Source organism: Ascaphus truei, chromosome 6 (assembly GCF_040206685.1).
Source record: "Ascaphus truei isolate aAscTru1 chromosome 6, aAscTru1.hap1, whole genome shotgun sequence".
NCBI classification, from domain to species: domain Eukaryota; kingdom Metazoa; phylum Chordata; class Amphibia; order Anura; family Ascaphidae; genus Ascaphus; species Ascaphus truei.
This window is the reverse complement of record NC_134488.1, coordinates 66,725,478-66,744,502: the sequence shown is the minus strand read 5'-3', so window position 1 is coordinate 66,744,502 and position 19,025 is coordinate 66,725,478. Positions and strand designations below refer to the sequence as shown.

General features: G+C 54.6%; 1 protein-coding gene across 1 annotated transcript in view; it reads right to left on the bottom strand.

Moving 5' to 3' along the window:
- Nucleotides 1-1,214: 1,214 nt before the first annotated feature.
- Nucleotides 1,215-19,025, bottom strand: part of LCK (LCK proto-oncogene, Src family tyrosine kinase) — a 43,528-nt gene continuing 25,717 nt past the window's right edge. Inside the window, exons 12-13 of the mRNA XM_075604686.1 lie at nucleotides 14,348-14,479; nucleotides 1,215-3,551 (exon numbers count right to left, since the gene is read on the bottom strand). Coding sequence (XP_075460801.1) covers nucleotides 3,349-3,551; nucleotides 14,348-14,479 — 335 coding nt within the window. The 3' untranslated portion in view covers nucleotides 1,215-3,348. The remainder of the gene's footprint in view (nucleotides 3,552-14,347; nucleotides 14,480-19,025) is intronic.

The window sequence follows — 19,025 nt, the reverse complement described above, 5'->3', positions numbered from 1 at the left end:
ACATACATACATACATACATACATACATACATACATACATACATACATACATACATACACACACACACACACACACACACACAGAGTTATTTTTATGGGGAACTTAGTTCTGGTACTGTTTAGTGATCAAGAAACTCCATATGGTGATTGTGACATAATTAGGAATGGGTTTGGATAGTGATCGGGAGAGGCTCCATACTTTTTCTTTATTTCTTTAAAACTGAATTGTGTGTTCGCCCTAAGGGTAGGTGGACTGAAGTAGATAAGGCTTTTGGTGTGGGTGATGAACAAGTTGAGCCAGAAAGAGGGTCCGCAGTAGAAGTTATAAAATTGATAGACGGGGGGTGTTGGTTACTGACAAAATGAAGGCACTGAGGTACAAATCAATTGTGGGAGTGGCCTACAGCCGGCCCCACCATCACAAGCTTAAAGCAGCCGTTCCGACTGGTCATTTTCTTTAATGCACTATTTATTTTTAACAGGAGCGGCATGTCATTCGTTGCAGCTTTTTGTTGGACAGCCATTTATATTTCTGTGAGAAATCAGGGAAAGTAACAGCGGTAACTTCACCGGTAAGTATTACTGGAACAGAAGAGTCCCCGGAGCTAAAAATAATGCGGTTCAGCTCTGGTTAAAGAAAAACAACAAATAAGCTATTTTCGGTGGGGTTGCTGCTTTAAAGCTGCAGTTCAAGCAATATCCTACATGTGTATTTTAAAAAAAAATCAGTTCTGTACTATGTGAAAATACTTGTCGCATTTTTTTTTAAATAAGACATTTTTAAAAGACATTTGTTGTATTCCACTGTGACAAACATTTTTGTTCCTATAGCAACCATTTACAAAGTCACATCCCCTTCCTCGTCTGGGACAGGCTCTGGATCTTGAGCCCTGCCCTCTCACTAGTAGTGCGTGAATTGTATCTAGTACCTGCCTGGTCACATGATCTTCCACGCAGAACTTTGCATCTTGGGTAATCTTCTGTAGCTCTAATAGTGATACAAAGAACCCAAGCCGAATCTTCAGCGATCGATTACAGGAGAACGGATCGATCGGCAACTTAGCAGTGTGCAGCTTGTATTGATGCACATATTCAATTTTATTTGATTTATTTTTTTAAACGGCACCTTGAACTGTAGCTTTAAGTCATTTCATTAATAACTGCAGTTTCTTTGCTGAGAGATCCAGCACATATCATACAAAAACACCACACAATTTAATAACAATATGTATATCATATATGGTACAGTGATTATATAGTGGTGTGTATGTATACTGTGAGGATTGGGCCTCAACTCCGCCCCCGTGACACATCCCGTGACGAGACGGGTGACGTGCGTTGCACTACCAGACTGGGGGACACCACATGCAACGCGCTCAGGCTCCGCCTCCCGTGATGGGACCCGTGACGAAACGGGTGACGCGCGTCGCGCTACAAGGCTGGGGGACACTGCATGCACTGTGCTCAGGCTCCGCCCCTGTGACGTCACGGGTGAGGAGCATCGCACGCAAGTTACGCGCAGGCGCCGCACGGCCCTAAGAAGTCTTGCTCTCAACAATTATTCTACACCTGCTCTCCTCCCCGCCCCTGCCTATCGGTGTACTTAATACATCTGAGGGGGCGGTTCTCATTCATTACCCTGAAGCCTTGTACTGACCTGCTATTGGCTGCCTGCCCTATTTATGCTCACCAGGTCCTCCTCCAATTTGGATGAGCATAAACATGTGTTGTGACGAAGTGCTTGCCCCAAAGCACCCTGCTGCCTTGCTGTTACCTTGCCTGAACTTGTCTTGTTTTTTTTTCTCCTGTTTTGACCTCGGCTTGTATCTGGACCTCCACCTTCTCTGACCCCTGACTTCGGCTTGCAATTGGACTTCTACCTTCTCTGCTCCTGGACCCCGGCTCCTCACTACGACTATCCGTTTTCTCCAACCCTAGACCACGGCGAGTATCACCTTTCTGGCCTCTCCTACCCTGGCCCGGCTACACGACCTTCACTCTGCACTCCAGACATGCTTGCTGGTTGTAGGGCGGTGGTTACCAACATCCCCACCTCAGCCTCGCGGTCCCGTCCTGTTTGTGGTGAGCACCCGTTACATATACACAGCGATATATAGCAATATGCAGAACAATGCGAGACTCCATATTCTATAGTTACATATGCGTAAATAAAATTTGCAGGGCATATAATAGATGTCTGCCCTTGTGCCTTTGCAGTTTCTAGCTCCGTCCCCTGCGCTTTTTCCAGGGATCGATCATCTCTCCTTCCTCGTAGACTTATTTGGTGAAATCAGCACGAGATGCCATTTGGACTTAGGTTTTCCACCGAGGCATGATGCGCACAGCAAGGTGTTGCCTGGGTAAGTGCTTTCGCTTCTTTTGCTCTGTAACTCCCTGGACCCTAGGTATCCCAAGTTAGATTGCCAGCTTTGTGGACTAATTGCCCTGTAATTAAGAACAGACTCACTGACAGTCTTTGTGATATATTTGTACATGTTACAATATTTCAACATAAAACAGAAACATTCCTTCACTCGCAGGGCTGGAGGGAGCAATACTGGAGGGGTCTGGCAATGGCTGGTTGTGCCCCTGGAGGGGTCTGGGAATGGCTGGTTGTGCCCCTGGAGGGGTCTGGGAATGGCTGGTTGTGCCCCTGGAGGGGTCTGGGAATGGCTGGTTGTGCCCCTGGAGGGGTCTGGGAATGGCTGGTTGTGCCCCTGGAGGGGTCTGGCAATGGCTGGTTGTGCCCCTGGAGGGGTCTGGCAATGGCTGGTTGTGCCCCTGGAGGGGTCTGGGAATGGCTGGTTGTGCCCCTGGAGGGGTCTGGGAATGGCTGGTTGTGCCCCTGGAGAGGTCTGGGAATGGCAGGTTGTGCCCCTGGAGGGGTCTGGCAATGGCTGGTTGTGCCCCTGGAGGGGTCTGGCAATGGCTGGTTGTGCCCCTGGAGGGGTCTGGCAATGGCTGGTTGTGCACCTGGAGGGGTCTGGCAATGGCTGGTTGTGCCCCTGGAGGGGTCTGGCAATGGCTGGTTGTGCCCGGTCTGGTTGGTTTTCCCCTTGGAGGGTATTGCCTCAAAGAGATGCCCACTCATAACTGTGGGTGCTCACAGGGCTACCTACTCATGAATGTGGTTGGTAATACTGGGCGTGGCCCCTAGCAGTGTCTGCTCAGGGCTGCGAATAATACTTGGGGTGCTCCATGACACTGCCCGCTCAGGGCTGAGTATCATACTTGAAATGCCCCTTGGCAGTGCCAGCTTTAGGGCTGTCTGTCTTACTGGGGGTGCCCAGTAGCAGTGTCCGCTTAGGGCTGGGGATCAAACTCGGCGTGCCCTTTGGCAGCGCCTGCTCAGAGCTGGGGCTGGTACTGGCCCTCAGTAGCTGTGAAGAAGTCATCCAGCACGGAGCGGAGATATTCAAACGTGGGCCTCTCTTCGGGATTGTTCCTCCAGCATCGAACCATCACCTCGTACAGCTCGCAGGGGCACAGCTCAGGCTGTGGCATGCGATACCCACGCTCCAGATGATCTATAACCTCCGGGTTAGTCATGCCTGGCACAAGAGTGGGGGCATGTTACCTTGTGCTTTGAGACTGCTCCCCGACAACACCCAGCGCTCTGAGACTGCTCCCCTCCTACACCCAGTGCTCTTACACTGCTCTCCTTTTACACCCAGCGCTCTTACACTGCTCCCCTCCTACACCCAGTGCTCTTACACTGCTCCCCTCCTACACCCAGCGCTCTTACACTGCTCCCCTCCTACGCCCAGCGCTCTTACACTGCTCCCCTTCTACACCCAGCGCTCTTACACTGCTCCCCTCCTACACCCAGCGCTCTTATACTGCTCCCCTCCTACATCCAGCGCTCTTACACTGCTCCCCTCCTACACCCACCACTGTCGCTCTGCTCCCCTCCTACATCCAGCGCTTTGAAACTGCTCCCCTCCTACACCCAGCACTCTTACACTGCTCCCCTCCTACACCCAGCGCTCTTATACTGCTCCCCTTCTACACCCAGCGCTCTTACACTGCTCCCCTCCTACACCCAGAACTCTGACACTGCTCCCCTCCTACACCCAGCGCTCTGAGACAGCTCCCCTCCTACACCCAGCGCTCTGAGACAGCTCCCCTCTTACACCCAGCGCTCTTACACTGCTCCCCTCCTACACCCAGCGCTCTTACACTGCTCCTCTCCTACACCCAGCGCTCTTACACTATTCCCCTCCTACACCCAGCGCTCTTACACTTCTCCCCTCCTACACCCAGCGCTCTTACCTTCTCCCCTCCTACACCCAGCGCTCTTACACTGCTCCCCTCCTACACCCAGCGCTCTAAGGCCGCGGGCATGGTCAGCGCTTAGGCGCTGACCCGTGCTGAGCCGCGCTCATGCTCGGCAGTGAGCCCCTGCAGCCGCAATGAGAGCGGCTTTAGCAGGGGCTCGCGCACGCGTCCGAAGGCGTGCGGAAGCGTAGCCGACAAGTTAATTTTAGTTTTGGCGCTGATGGGAGTGCAGGGCTGGTCACGTGAGCGGTTCGCTTCATGACGTCACTGGCCCGCCCCCCGACACACCCCCGGACTGCGCGCGAACTGAGGCCAGGGAAAGCACCCACTTTCCCTCAGCCTCAGCGCGCCTCCGCACTATGGACTTAGCCTTACACTGCTCCCCTCCTACACCCAGCACTCTTACACTGCTCCCTTCCTACACCCAGCGCTCTTACACTGCTCCCCTCCTACACCCAGCGCTCTTACACTGCTCCCCTCCTACACCCAGCACTCTTACACTGCTCCCCTCCTACACCCAGCGCTCTTACACTGCTCCCCTCCTACACCCAGCACTCTTACACTGCTCCCCTCCTGCACCCAGCGCTCTTACACTGCTCCCCTCCTACACCCAGCGCTCTTACACTGTTCCCCTCCTACACCCAGCGCTCTTACACTGCTCCCCTCTTGCACCCAGCGCTCTTACACTGCTCCCCTCCTACACCCAGCGCTCTTACACTGCTCCCCTCTTGCACCCAGCGCTCTTACACTGCTCCCCTCCTACACCCAGCGCTCTTACACTGCTCCCCTCCTACAACCAGCGCTCTTACACTGCTCCCCTCCTACACCCAGCGCTCTTACACTGCTCCCCTCTTGCACCCAGCGCTCTTACACTGCTCCCCTCCTACACCCAGCGCTCTTACACTGCTCCCCTCTTGCACCCAGCGCTCTTACACTGCTCCCCTCCTACACCCAGCGCTCTTACACTGCTCCCCTCCTACACCCAGCACTCTTACACTGCTCCCTTCCTACACCCAGCGCTCTTACACTGTTCCCCTCCTACACCCAGCTCTCTTACACTGCTCCCCTCCTACACCCAGCGCTCTTACACTGTTCCCCTCCTACACCCAGCGCTCTTACACTGCTCCCCTCCTACACCCAGCACTCTTACACTGCTCCCCTCCTACACCCAGCGCTCTTACACTGCTCCCCTCCTACACCCAGCAGTCTTACACTACTCCCCTCCTACACCCAGCACTCTTACACTACTCCCCTCCTACACCCAGCGCTCTTACACTGCTCCCCTCCTACACCCAGCACTCTTACACTGCTCCCCTCCTACACCCAGCACTCTTACACTGCTCCCCTCCTACACCCAGCACTCTTACACTGCTCCCCTCCTACACCCAGCACTCTTACACTGCTCCCCTCCTACACCCAGCACTCTTACACTGCTCCCTTCCTACACCCAGCGCTCTTACACTGCTCCCCTCCTACACCCAGCGCTCTTACACTGCTCCCCTCCTACACCCAGCGCTCTGACACTGCTCCCCTCCTACACCCAGCGCTCTTACACTGCTCCCCTCCTACACCCAGCACTCTTACACTGCTCCCCTCCTACACCCAGCGATCTTACACTGCTCCCCTCCTACACCCAGCGCTCTTACACTGCTCCCCTGCTACACCCAGCACTCTTACACTGCTCCCCTCCTACACCCAGTGCTCTGAGACAGCTCCCCTCCTACACCCAGCACTCTGAGACAGCTCCCCTCCTACACCCAGTGCTCTGAGACTGCTCCCCTGCTACACCCAGCACTCTTACACTACACTGCTCCCCTGTTCCACCCAGCGCTCTTACACTGCTCCCCTGTTCCACCCAGCGCTCTTACACTGCTCCCCTGTTCCACCCAGCGCTCTTACACTGTTCCACTTCTACACCCAGCGCTCTTACACTGCTCCCCTCCTACACCGAGCGCTCTTACACTGCTCCCCTGCTACACCCAGCGCTCTTACACGGCTCCCCTCCTACACCCAGCGCTCTTACACTGCCCCTCTGCTACACCCAGCGCTCTTACAATGCTCCCCTCCTACACCCAGCGCTCTTACACTTCTCCCCTTCTACACCCAGCACTCTTACACTGTTCCCCTCCTACACCCAGCGCTCTTACACTGCTCCCCTGCTACACCCAGCGCTCTTACACTGCTCCCCTCCTACACTCAGCGCTCTTACACTGTTCCCCTCCTACACCCAGCGCTCTTACACTGTTCCCCTCCTACACCCAGCGCTCTTACACTGTTCCCCTCCTACACCCAGCGCTCTTACACTGCTCCCCTCCTACACCCAGCGCTCTTACACTGCTCCCCTCCTACACCCAGCACTCTTACACTGCTCCCCTCCTACACCCAGCACTCTTACACTGCTCCCCTGCTACACCCAGCACTCTTACACTGCTCCCCTCCTACACCCAGCACTCTTACACTGCTCCCCTCCTACACCCAGCACTCTTACACTGCTCCCTTCCTACACCCAGCGCTCTTACACTGCTCCCCTCCTACACCCAGCGCTCTTACACTGCTCCCCTCCTACACCCAGCGCTCTGACACTGCTCCCCTCCTACACCCAGCGCTCTTACACTGCTCCCCTCCTACACCCAGCACTCTTACACTGCTCCCCTCCTACACCCAGCGATCTTACACTGCTCCCCTCCTACACCCAGCGCTCTTACACTGCTCCCCTGCTACACCCAGCACTCTTACACTGCTCCCCTCCTACACCCAGTGCTCTGAGACAGCTCCCCTCCTACACCCAGCACTCTGAGACAGCTCCCCTCCTACACCCAGTGCTCTGAGACTGCTCCCCTGCTACACCCAGCACTCTTACACTACACTGCTCCCCTGTTCCACCCAGCGCTCTTACACTGCTCCCCTGTTCCACCCAGAGCTCTTACACTGCTCCCCTGTTCCACCCAGCGCTCTTACACTGCTCCCCTCCTACACCCAGCGCTCTGAGACAGCTCCCCTCCTACACCCAGCACTCTGAGACAGCTCCCCTCCTACACCCAGTGCTCTGAGACTGCTCCCCTGCTACACCCAGCACTCTTACACTAGACTGCTCCCCTGTTCCACCCAGCGCTCTTACACTGCTCCCCTGTTCCACCCAGCGCTCTTACACTGCTCCCCTCCTACACCCAGCGCTCTTACACTGCTCCCCTGCTACACCCAGCGCTCTTACACTGCTCCCCTCCTACACCCAGCGCTCTTACACTGCTCCCCTCCTACACCCAGCGCTCTTACACTGCTCCCCTCCTACACCCAGTGCTCTGAGACAGCTCCCCTCCTACACCCAGCGCTCAGTGACAGCTCCCCTCCTCCAACCAGCGCTCTTACACTGCTCCCCTCCTACACCCAGCGCTCTTACACTGCTCCCCTCCTACACCCAGCGCTCTTACACGGCTCCCCTCCTACACCCAGCGCTCTTACACTGCCCCTCTGCTACACCCAGCGCTCTTACAATGCTCCCCTCCTACACCCAGCGCTCTTACACTTCTCCCCTTCTACACCCAGCACTCTTACACTGTTCCCCTCCTACACCCAGCGCTCTTACACTGCTCCCCTCCTACACCCAGCGCTCTTACACTGTTCCCCTCCTACACCCAGCGCTCTTACACTGTTCCCCTCCTACACCCAGCGCTCTTACACTGTTCCCCTCCTACACCCAGCGCTCTTACACTAGTCCCCTACTACACCCAGCGCTCTTACACTGCTCCCCTCCTACACCCAGCACTCTTACACTGCTCCCCTCCTACACCCAGCACTCTTACACTGCTCCCCTCCTACACCCAGCACTCTTACACTGCTCCCCTCCTACACCCAGCACTCTTACACTGCTCCCCTCCTACACCCAGCGCTCTTACACTGCTCCCTTCCTACACCCAGCGCTCTTACACTGCTCCCCTCCTACACCCAGCGCTCTTACACTGCTCCCCTCCTACACCCAGCGCTCTGACACTGCTCCCCTCCTACACCCAGCGCTCTTACACTGCTCCCCTCCTACACCCAGCGCTCTTACACTGCTCCCCTCCTACACCCAGCGATCTTACACTGCTCCCCTCCTACACCCAGCGCTCTTACACTGCTCCCCTGCTACACCCAGCACTCTTACACTGCTCCCCTCCTACACCCAGTGCTCTGAGACAGCTCCCCTCCTACACCCAGCACTCTGAGACAGCTCCCCTCCTACACCCAGTGCTCTGAGACAGCTCCCCTCCTACACCCAGCACTCTTACACTACACTGCTCCCCTGTTCCACCCAGCGCTCTTACACTGCTCCCCTGTTCCACCCAGCGCTCTTACACTGCTCCCCTCCTACACCCAGCGCTCTGAGACAGCTCCCCTCCTACACCCAGCACTCTGAGACAGCTCCCCTCCTACACCCAGTGCTCTGAGACTGCTCCCCTACTACACCCAGCACTCTTACACTACACTGCTCCCCTGTTCCACCCAGCGCTCTTACACTGCTCCCCTGTTCCACCCAGCGCTCTTACACTGCTCCCCTCCTACACCCAGCGCTCTTACACTGCTCCCCTGCTACACCCAGCGCTCTTACACTGCTCCCCTCCTACACCCAGCGCTCTTACACTGCTCCCCTCCTACACCCAGCACTCTTACACTGCTCCCCTCCTACACCCAGCACTCTTACACTGCTCCCCTCCTACACCCAGCGCTCTTACACTGCTCCCTTCCTACACCCAGCGCTCTTACACTGCTCCCCTCCTACACCCAGCGCTCTTACACTGCTCCCCTCCTACACCCAGCGCTCTGACACTGCTCCCCTCCTACACCCAGCGCTCTTACACTGCTCCCCTCCTACACCCAGCGCTCTTACACTGCTCCCCTGCTACACCCAGCACTCTTACACTGCTCCCCTCCTACACCCAGTGCTCTGAGACAGCTCCTCTCCTACACCCAGCACTCTGAGACAGCTCCCCTCCTACACCCAGTGCTCTGAGACTGCTCCCCTGCTACACCCAGCACTCTTACACTACACTGCTCCCCTGTTCCACCCAGCGCTCTTACACTGCTCCCCTGTTCCACCCAGCGCTCTTACACTGCTCCCCTGTTCCACCCAGCGCTCTTACACTGCTCCCCTCCTACACCCAGCGCTCTGAGACAGCTCCCCTCCTACACCCAGCACTCTGAGACAGCTCCCCTCCTACACCCAGTGCTCTGAGACTGCTCCCCTGCTACACCCAGCACTCTTACACTACACTGCTCCCCTGTTCCACCCAGCGCTCTTACACTGCTCCCCTGTTCCACCCAGCGCTCTTACACTGCTCCCCTCCTACACCCAGCGCTCTTACACTGCTCCCCTGCTACACCCAGCGCTCTTACACTGCTCCCCTCCTACACCCAGCGCTCTTACACTGCTCCCCTCCTACACCCAGCACTCTTACACTGCTCCCCTCCTACACCCAGCACTCTTACACTGCTCCCCTCCTACACCCAGCGCTCTTACACTGCTCCCTTCCTACACCCAGCGCTCTTACACTGCTCCCCTCCTACACCCAGCGCTCTTACACTGCTCCCCTCCTACACCCAGCGCTCTGACACTGCTCCCCTCCTACACCCAGCGCTCTTACACTGCTCCCCTCCTACACCCAGCGCTCTTACACTGCTCCCCTCCTACACCCAGCGATCTTACACTGCTCCCCTCCTACACCAAGCGCTCTTACACTGCTCCCCTGCTACACCCAGCACTCTTACACTGCTCCCCTCCTACACCCAGTGCTCTGAGACAGCTCCCCTCCTACACCCAGCACTCTGAGACAGCTCCCCTCCTACACCCAGTGCTCTGAGACTGCTCCCCTGCTACACCCAGCACTCTTACACTACACTGCTCCCCTGTTCCACCCAGCGCTCTTACACTGCTCCCCTGTTCCACCCAGCGCTCTTACACTGCTCCCCTGTTCCACCCAGCGCTCTTACACTGCTCCCCTCCTACACCCAGCGCTCTGAGACAGCTCCCCTCCTACACCCAGCACTCTGAGACAGCTCCCCTCCTACACCCAGTGCTCTGAGACTGCTCCCCTGCTACACCCAGCACTCTTACACTACACTGCTCCCCTGTTCCACCCAGCGCTCTTACACTGCTCCCCTGTTCCACCCAGCGCTCTTACACTGCTCCCCTCCTACACCCAGCGCTCTTACACTGCTCCCCTCCTACACCCAGCGCTCTTACACTGCTCCCCTCCTACACCCAGTGCTCTGAGACAGCTCCCCTCCTACACCCAGCGCTCTGAGACAGCTCCCCTCCTACACCCAGCGCTCTTACACTGCTCCCCTCCTACACCCAGCGCTCTTACACTGCTCCCCTCCTACACCCAGCACTCTTACACTGCTCCCCTCCTACACCCAGCGCTCTTACACTGTTCCCCTCCTACACCCAGCGCTCTTACACTGCTCCCCTCCTACACCCAGCGCTCTTACACTGTTCCCCTCCTACACCCAGCGCTCTTACACTGCTCCCCTCCTACACCCAGCGCTCTTACACTGCTCCCCTCCTACACCCAGCGCTCTTACACTGCTCCCCTCCTACACCCAGCAGTCTTACACTACTCCCCTCCTACACCCAGCACTCTTACACTACTCCCCTCCTACACCCAGCGCTCTTACACTGCTCCCCTCCTACACCCAGCGCTCTTACACTGCTCCCCTCCTACACCCAGCGCTCTTACACTGCTCCCCTCCTACACCCAGCGCTATTACACTGCTCCCCTCATACACCCAGCGCTCTTACACTGCTCTCCTCCTACACCCAGTGCTCTTACACTGTTCCCCTACTACACCCAGCGCTCTTACACTTCTCCCCTCCTACACCCAGCGCTCTTACACTTCTCCCCTCCTACACCCAGCGCTCTTACACTTCTCCCCTCCTACACCCAGCGCTCTTACACTGCTCCCCTCCTACACCTAGCGCTCTTACACTGTTCCCCTCCTACACCCAGCGCTCTTACACTGCTCCCCTCCTACACCCAGCACTCTTACACTGCTCCCCTCCTACACCCAGCGCTCTTACACTGTTCCCCTCCTACACCCAGCGCTCTTACACTGTTCCCCTCCTACACCCAGCGCTCTTACACTTCTCCCCTCCTACACCCAGTGCTCTTACACTGCTCCCCTCCTACACCCAGCGCTCTTACACTACTCCCCTCCTGCACCCAGCGCTCTTACACTGTTCCCCTCCTACACCCAGCGCTATTACACTGCTCCCCTCTTGCACCCAGCACTCTTACACTGCTCCCCTCCTACACCCAGCGCTCTTACACTGCTCCCCTCTTGCACCCAGCGCTCTTACACTGCTCCCCTCCTACACCCAGCGCTCTTACACTGCTCCCCTCCTACACCCAGCGCTCTTACACTGCTCCCCTCTTACACCCAGCGCTCTTACACTGTTCCCCTCCTACACCCAGCGCTCTTACACTGCTCCCCTCCTACACCCAGCGCTCTTACACTGTTCCCCTCCTACACCCAGCGCTCTTACACTGCTCCCCTCCTACACCAAGCGCTCTTACACTGCTCCCCTCCTACACCCAGCGCTCTTACACTGCTCCCCTCCTACACCCAGCACTCTTACACTACTCCCCTCCTACACCCAGCACTGTTACACTACTCCCCTCCTACACCCAGCGCTCTTACACTGCTCCCCTCCTACACCCAGCGCTCTTACACTGCTCCCCTCCTACACCCAGCGCTCTTACACTGCTCCCCTCCTACACCCAGCGCTTTTACACTGCTCCCCTCATACACCCAGCGCTCTTACACTGCTCTCCTCCTACACTGTTCCCCTCCTACACCCAGCGCTCTTACACTGCTCCCCTCCTACACCCAGCACTCTTACACTGCTCCCCTCCTACACCCAGCACTCTTACACTACTCCCCTCCTACACCCAGCGCTCTTACACTGCTCCCCTCCTACACCTAGCGCTCTTACACAGTTCCCCTCCTACACCCAGCGCTCTTACACTGCTCCCCTCCTACACCCAGCGCTCTTACACTGCTCCCCTCCTACACCCAGCGCTCTTACACTGCTTCCCTCCTACACCCAGCGCTCTTACACTGCTCCCCTCCTACACCCAGCGCTCTTACACTGCTCCCCTCCTACACCAAGCGCTCTTACACTGCTCCCCTCCTACCCCCAGCGCTCTCACACTGCTCCCCTCCTACACCCAGCGCTCTTATACTGCTCCCCTCCTACACCCAGTGCTCTTACACTGCTCCCCTCCTACACCCAGCGCTCTGAGACTGCTCCCCTCCTACACCCAGCACTCTTACACTGCTCCCCTCCTACACCTAGCGCTCTTACACTGTTCCACTTCTACACCCAGCGCTCTTACACTGCTCCCCTCCTACACCGAGCGCTCTTACACTGCTCCCCTGCTACACCCAGCGCTCTTACACTGCTCCCCTCCTACACCCAGCGCTACACCCAGCGCTCTTACACTGCTCCCCTCCTACACCGAGCGCTCTTACACTGCTCCCCTGCTACACCCAGCGCTCTTACACGGCTCCCCTCCTACACCCAGCGCTCTTACACTGCCCCTCTGCTACACCCAGCGCTCTTACAATGCTCCCCTCCTACACCCAGCGCTCTTACACTTCTCCCCTTCTACACCCAGCACTCTTACACTGTTCCCCTCCTACACCCAGCGCTCTTACACTGCTCCCCTGCTACACTCAGCGCTCTTACACTGCTCCCCTCCTACACCCAGCGCTCTTACACTGTTCCCCTCCTACACCCAGCGCTCTTACACTGTTCCCCTCCTACACCCAGAGCTCTTACACTGTTCCCCTCCTACACCCAGCGCTCTTACACTGCTCCCCTCCTACACCCAGCGCTCTTACACTGCTCCCCTCCTAAACCCAGCACTCTTACACTGCTCCCCTCCTACACCCAGCACTCTTACACTGCTCCCCTCCTACACCCAGCACTCTTACATTGCTCCCCTCCTACACCCAGCACTCTTACACTGCTCCCCTCCTACACCCAGCGCTCTTACACTGCTCCCTTCCTACACCCAGCGCTCTTACACTGCTCCCCTCCTACACCCAGCGCTCTTACACTGCTCCCCTCCTACACCCAGCGCTCTGACACTGCTCCCCTCCTACACCCAGCGCTCTTACACTGCTCCCCTCCTACAACCAGCGCTCTTACACTGCTCCCCTCCTACACCCAGCGATCTTACACTGCTCCCCTCCTACACCCAGCGCTCTTACACTGCTCCCCTGCTACACCCAGCACTCTTACACTGCTCCCCTCCTACACCCAGTGCTCTGAGACAGCTCCCCTCCTACACCCAGCACTCTGAGACAGCTCCCCTCCTACACCCAGTGCTCTGAGACTGCTCCCCTGCTACACCCAGCACTCTTACACTACACTGCTCCCCTGTTCCACCCAGCGCTCTTACACTGCTCCCCTGTTCCACCCAGCGCTCTTACACTGCTCCCCTCCTACACCCAGCGCTCTTACACTGCTCCCCTGCTACACCCAGCGCTCTTACACTGCTCCCCTCCTACACCCAGCGCTCTTACACTGCTCCCCTCCTACACCCAGCGCTCTGAGACAGCTCCCCTCCTACACCCAGCGCTCTGAGACTGCTCCCCTGCTACACCCAGCACTCTTACACTACACTGCTCCCCTTTTACACCCAGCGCTCTTACACTGCTCCCCTGTTACACCCAGCGCTCTTACACTGCTCCCCTGTTACACCCAGCGCTCTTACACTGCTCCCCTGTTACACCCAGCGCTCTTACACTGCTCTCCTGTTACACCCAGCGCTCTTACACTGCTCCCCTCCTACACCCAGCGCTCTTACACTGCTCCCCTCCTACACCCAGCGCTCTTACACTGCTCCCCTCCTACACCCAGCGCTCTTACACTGCTCCCCTCCTACACCCAGCGTGCTTACACTGCTCCCCTCCTACACCCAGCGCTCTTACACTGCTCTCCCCCATTCCCAGAATTCCTATACAGTACTGCTCTTCCACACCCAACATTCCCATGCCCCCTGATGTGCTCAGGGGTCCCTCTCACCAGGGTACGGGATCCGTCCGTATGTGACAATCTCGCTGAGCAGGATCCCAAATGACCACACGTCAGACTTGATAGTGAACGTCCCATAGTTTATAGCTTCTGGGGCTGTCCATTTAATGGGGAACTTGGCTCCTGCGACAAGGAATGGGGGAAATAACAGTGTTATACACAGCGCCTCTCTGCCCTGTGTATAGATCTATAAAACAAAGGCACAAAAACAACCCTCCATAGTGTTGAGTTCACTTTAGTACAGTTAAAATGCTCTCACAGGCATAAAATAAATGATGCTTATCTATAAGGCAGACAAAACCTCCACTAGCTTCTGTAACCAAGCAGTCTCTGTGTGGCTGGAGCTTCATCCCTAAAAGGACATACTTTACTTTCCCCTCCAAACCATTTGTAATATCACAGATAAAGATATTAAAGTGCACTGGTCCCAGTGCAGATCTCAGCTTCTCCACTGGTCACCTTCCCCTGCTCTCAATAGTCTCCATTTACCTGCACTTCAAGCAATGTCGTATCCATTCAACCAGCTTAACCCTTTGTGCACTGGAGGGGCCGCGGCACCAGATTTCCCAAACGAGGAGCATTTGTACACAAAGCCTGAAGACTTTTGTTACTCCTTTTCCGAATCCTTCCAGTTTCTTCCATATACCTGCCCCTGCCTGGGTCATTGATCTTTGTTTTTTTCAGCTGACTTCTGTTCCCCTGGATAAGGTTCCTTCTGCAAAGCCCCCCAAAATCGCTGCCTCTTGCAAGGGACGACGACAGAGGGATTTATCCTGATGTTAGCTTTAGCACGCCTCAGTTCCCATTCAGTAAAGGCGGGCTAAAGCTTAGCACTCTTTTGGGGATTTTACCAATGTATCCTAGTATCCAAGATGGATGAAAGCCATCCCTTATATAGGTCCATGTCCCTCCAGCTATGTTCAGTATCTCTAAAGAACTCCTCACACCATTTCATCGACCATACATTAAAGTGTCTGGTGTGACGAGTCCTGCCTTCCCTAACCCTAAATACTGGCAATACCCCTGAAAAAGACTTTTCAAACTTACTGCCTTAACGGTTGCCAGAATGTGCCTCTTATTCCTCTGAGTTGTAGCTCCAGATACAGTAGGCATTTTACCTCCCTCTTTCCTCACTACCTGCTCCCAAATCTATACCTTTTACAATTGAATCCCCCAAGAGGAGTTGCCTTTTATGGGATCCAATTTTCCTGCCTGCGGGATTCCTACTAGTAATACTAGAACCTCCCCCCACCGCTCCTCAACTGTAGTAAGCGATACTATGGTACAGTTCTGCCCTTCTAGTGCAGCATAGAAGTTGTGCGAGTTTATGGGATGTGCGTCATGCCTGTGATCTAGAACCCTCATACTCCCACATTAGCCCAGACCGACCTCCTCCAGGGAGGCCTCTGAGGCATCGGTAGCCTCTCACGTGGTGCCTGACAGGGGTAAGAGGATACACATATCCTACCTATTTCAACTGCAGCATTGCAATCTCTTCTCAGAACAGAAAAGTGCCTACGGATGGGACAGCCCATTAACGTGCAGAATATCTCACAGAAAACTACCACCGTACAGCCATTGCACTGTACAACACCTTACATGGTAGCAGATGTACTGCTAATGCTTTTGACAATGCTGCATTCAAACCCTGCTTGTTTGCAACTCACACTTGCAAAATCAGCGGCATTTGGAACAACCAGATGTTTTACAGACAGGGTGAGTAAGCTCCAAGGTGAGCTTGGGATACTTCTTTATATAGAGCAGACAGACCAACCAGGTCCAAACAAGGACAGACCAATTTGTGGGCAATTTGCAATTATCTTATCCCTAGCACAATCTTAGCAATGACACAAGAGAGAAAAAAAATACAGTTAACTTTCCAGCAAATCAAACACTATACAAACAGATCCAACTCCCCAAACTCACACACGGAAAACCAGCTGCACCTGGAACAACCAGATGTTTACAGGCAGAGTGAGCTTGTAATACTTATTTTTATAGGGAAGTGATTCCCAACACGGGTTTCGGGAACATCTAGGGGTATGGGAGGTGTCTCGAAGGAGTGTGCCAAAAAAAAACATTTAATGGCGAATCCCAGGCAGTATAGTTGGTTCCTGAACCCGTGTGGGGACTACACAGCTAGTAAGTCCCCAAACTGCACCTTGGCATAGATGGTGTAACCTTCCTTGCCCGACTCTAAAGGAGTTTACATTGAGTTGAACTATATACATGGCAATGCTTAGTCTCTCATACCTGTTCAGGGTGCTGGATCCACACAGGCTGATTGTCTCCAATTCACCCCCTGATGTGTGTATTTTAGTAAATGCATCTTGTAACAATCCTAGGTAAATCCCATACTTGTATCCTGTATCCAATTCACCCCTTGATGTGTCTCTTAATTAAATTCAGCTTTTACACTTAGGCAGGACAACACCCTGTTTAGAAAAAACATCTGTTTTAATGTGCCTCACATGTGCTAATTAAGGAGGCTGGGCTGAACTTGATTCAGTCAGGTTACATTTTAGAGCTATATAACAAAGCACAGCAGCCTTATGCTGTATTGTTCAAGAAGCTTCCTAAAGAGTGCGACAATACACTCAACAAGAGAACTTGGAGTAATGAGGCTCAAGCCTCGGTATCCAATATCACCACTGACAGATTTAATCTGCCAGTCAGAACAGAACGGTCACTTATGCTGTATTGCAGTCTGATTTTAAAGCTGTCCATATTTAAAGCAGCCCATTTTAAGTAGCATGCAGTGCTAGGGTTTAAAAGGGTGTTCAAAAGGAGTGAAAAAGTGGACAACACCTACTGGCCCTGATTCCTGGATTTGATCTACGCTGGAAAGGAGGATATTATCTATCCCAGACTGCACATCTCAGCACTTTACTATTGCTGTGATGCCGCCTTTACTATTTATATTTGCTATGACCTCACTTCTTTTCAAATGATGCTCTTCTACCAGCCTCATTATGTCTCCAAAGCTATTAATATATCTCCATCTCTCCTTTCTTTGCAACTTCTCAGTTCACATGAACTCCTTTCTTACCTGCGCCCTCTGACACTACATAGCTATATCGCCTGCACTAAAACACACCCCTACAAAACATCATCACACATTCTCTTTCTATCCATGCTTCTCCTCCTTGCTTCTGGGGATATCTCTCCCAATCATGGTCCCTGTCTAATTTCTACATGGTCCCATCCTCGCCTGCCAAATGCAACTTCCACTCCTTCAGGTGTCAACCCCTCCAACCTCATACTCATCCCCTGTCACCCTCCCTCCTCTCTGTCTTTCTCCTGTGTCCTTTGGAATGCTTGCTCCCTTTCTAACAAGTTCCTCTGTGTACATGACTTCTTTCACTCTCGCCCTCTGCTCTTATTTGCTATAACTGAGACCTGGCTCACCTGGCTATGCTCTGGAAGCTGCCCTCTCTTATGGTGGCCTTTCTTTCTCCCACACTCCACGCCCTGATGGCAGGTGTGGAGGCGTGGGGCTCCTCCTCTCCTCTCTCTGCCGTTACCGAACTCTTCCGATGCTGCCCCCTCTTCCTTTTCCCTCCTTTGAGGCTCACACTGTCCAGATCTTCTCTCCTCTCCTTGTCAACATGGTGGTCATCTATCGCCCACCTACCTCTACTCATCCCCCTTCTGCCTTTCTCTCTCACTTTGAATCCTGGCTCTCTTTCTCTCTCTCCTCAGACTCCCCTGTTCTTCTCCTTGGGGACTTCAACTGAAACAGTGATGACCACTCTTTCCCTTGGGCTTCCGGCTTTCTCTCTCTAACCTCTTCTTTTGGCCTTCAACAGTGGACTGCAGCCAGCACCAACAAGGATGGCCACTACCTAGACCTGGTTTTCACTAAAAACTTTTCTCTCAGATTTCTCCATTTCCCTCTTTCCTCTCTCTGACCATCACCTCATCTCATTTTCTCTCTCTCGCTTCTCCCCCTCTCAATCTAGCCCTCGGTTCTGCAGAAACCTGCGCTTTATTAACCTACCAGCCTTTGATTCCACTTTATGCTACTCCCTCTCCTCTCTCAGCTCTGCTCTGGACCCTGACAACCTGGTCAGGAACTACAACTCTGCTTATCCTCCTCTCTTGATCTACATGCCCCGCTTTCTCTCTGCCGCCTCGCCCTTCTAACCCCAGACCCTAACCCCAGACGTTGGCTAAATTCCCACACGCGCATGCCGCATTCCTTCACTTGTTCCTCTGAAAGCCTCTGGAAGAAATCTCACACTCTCGCAGACTTCCTTCACTACAAATTGATGCTATCCTGTTTCAACTCTGCCCTCTCTAAGCTAAACAAACCTACTTTTCTTCACTAATCAACACGCACAAATGTAACCCACGACAACTCTTCTCTGTCTTGGACTCTCTACTAAAACCACCCTCAGCTGCCTCTTCTTCTTCCTCCATCTCACCTCAGGACTCTGCTGACTATTTTAAGGAAAAAGTGGCATCCATACATCAGAACATCCCCTCTCTATTTCCTCCTCCCATCCTACACTGCTTCCTACAGTAACTCTCCTCCTGCCTTCCTTGACTCTTTTTCTGAGGAGGATGTGTCACTGCTGATCTCCTCTTCTCCCTCTACCACTTGCCCTCTTCACCCCATTCCCTCCCATCTCCTAAAACCTCTTGCTCCTACTATAATCCCTTCGCT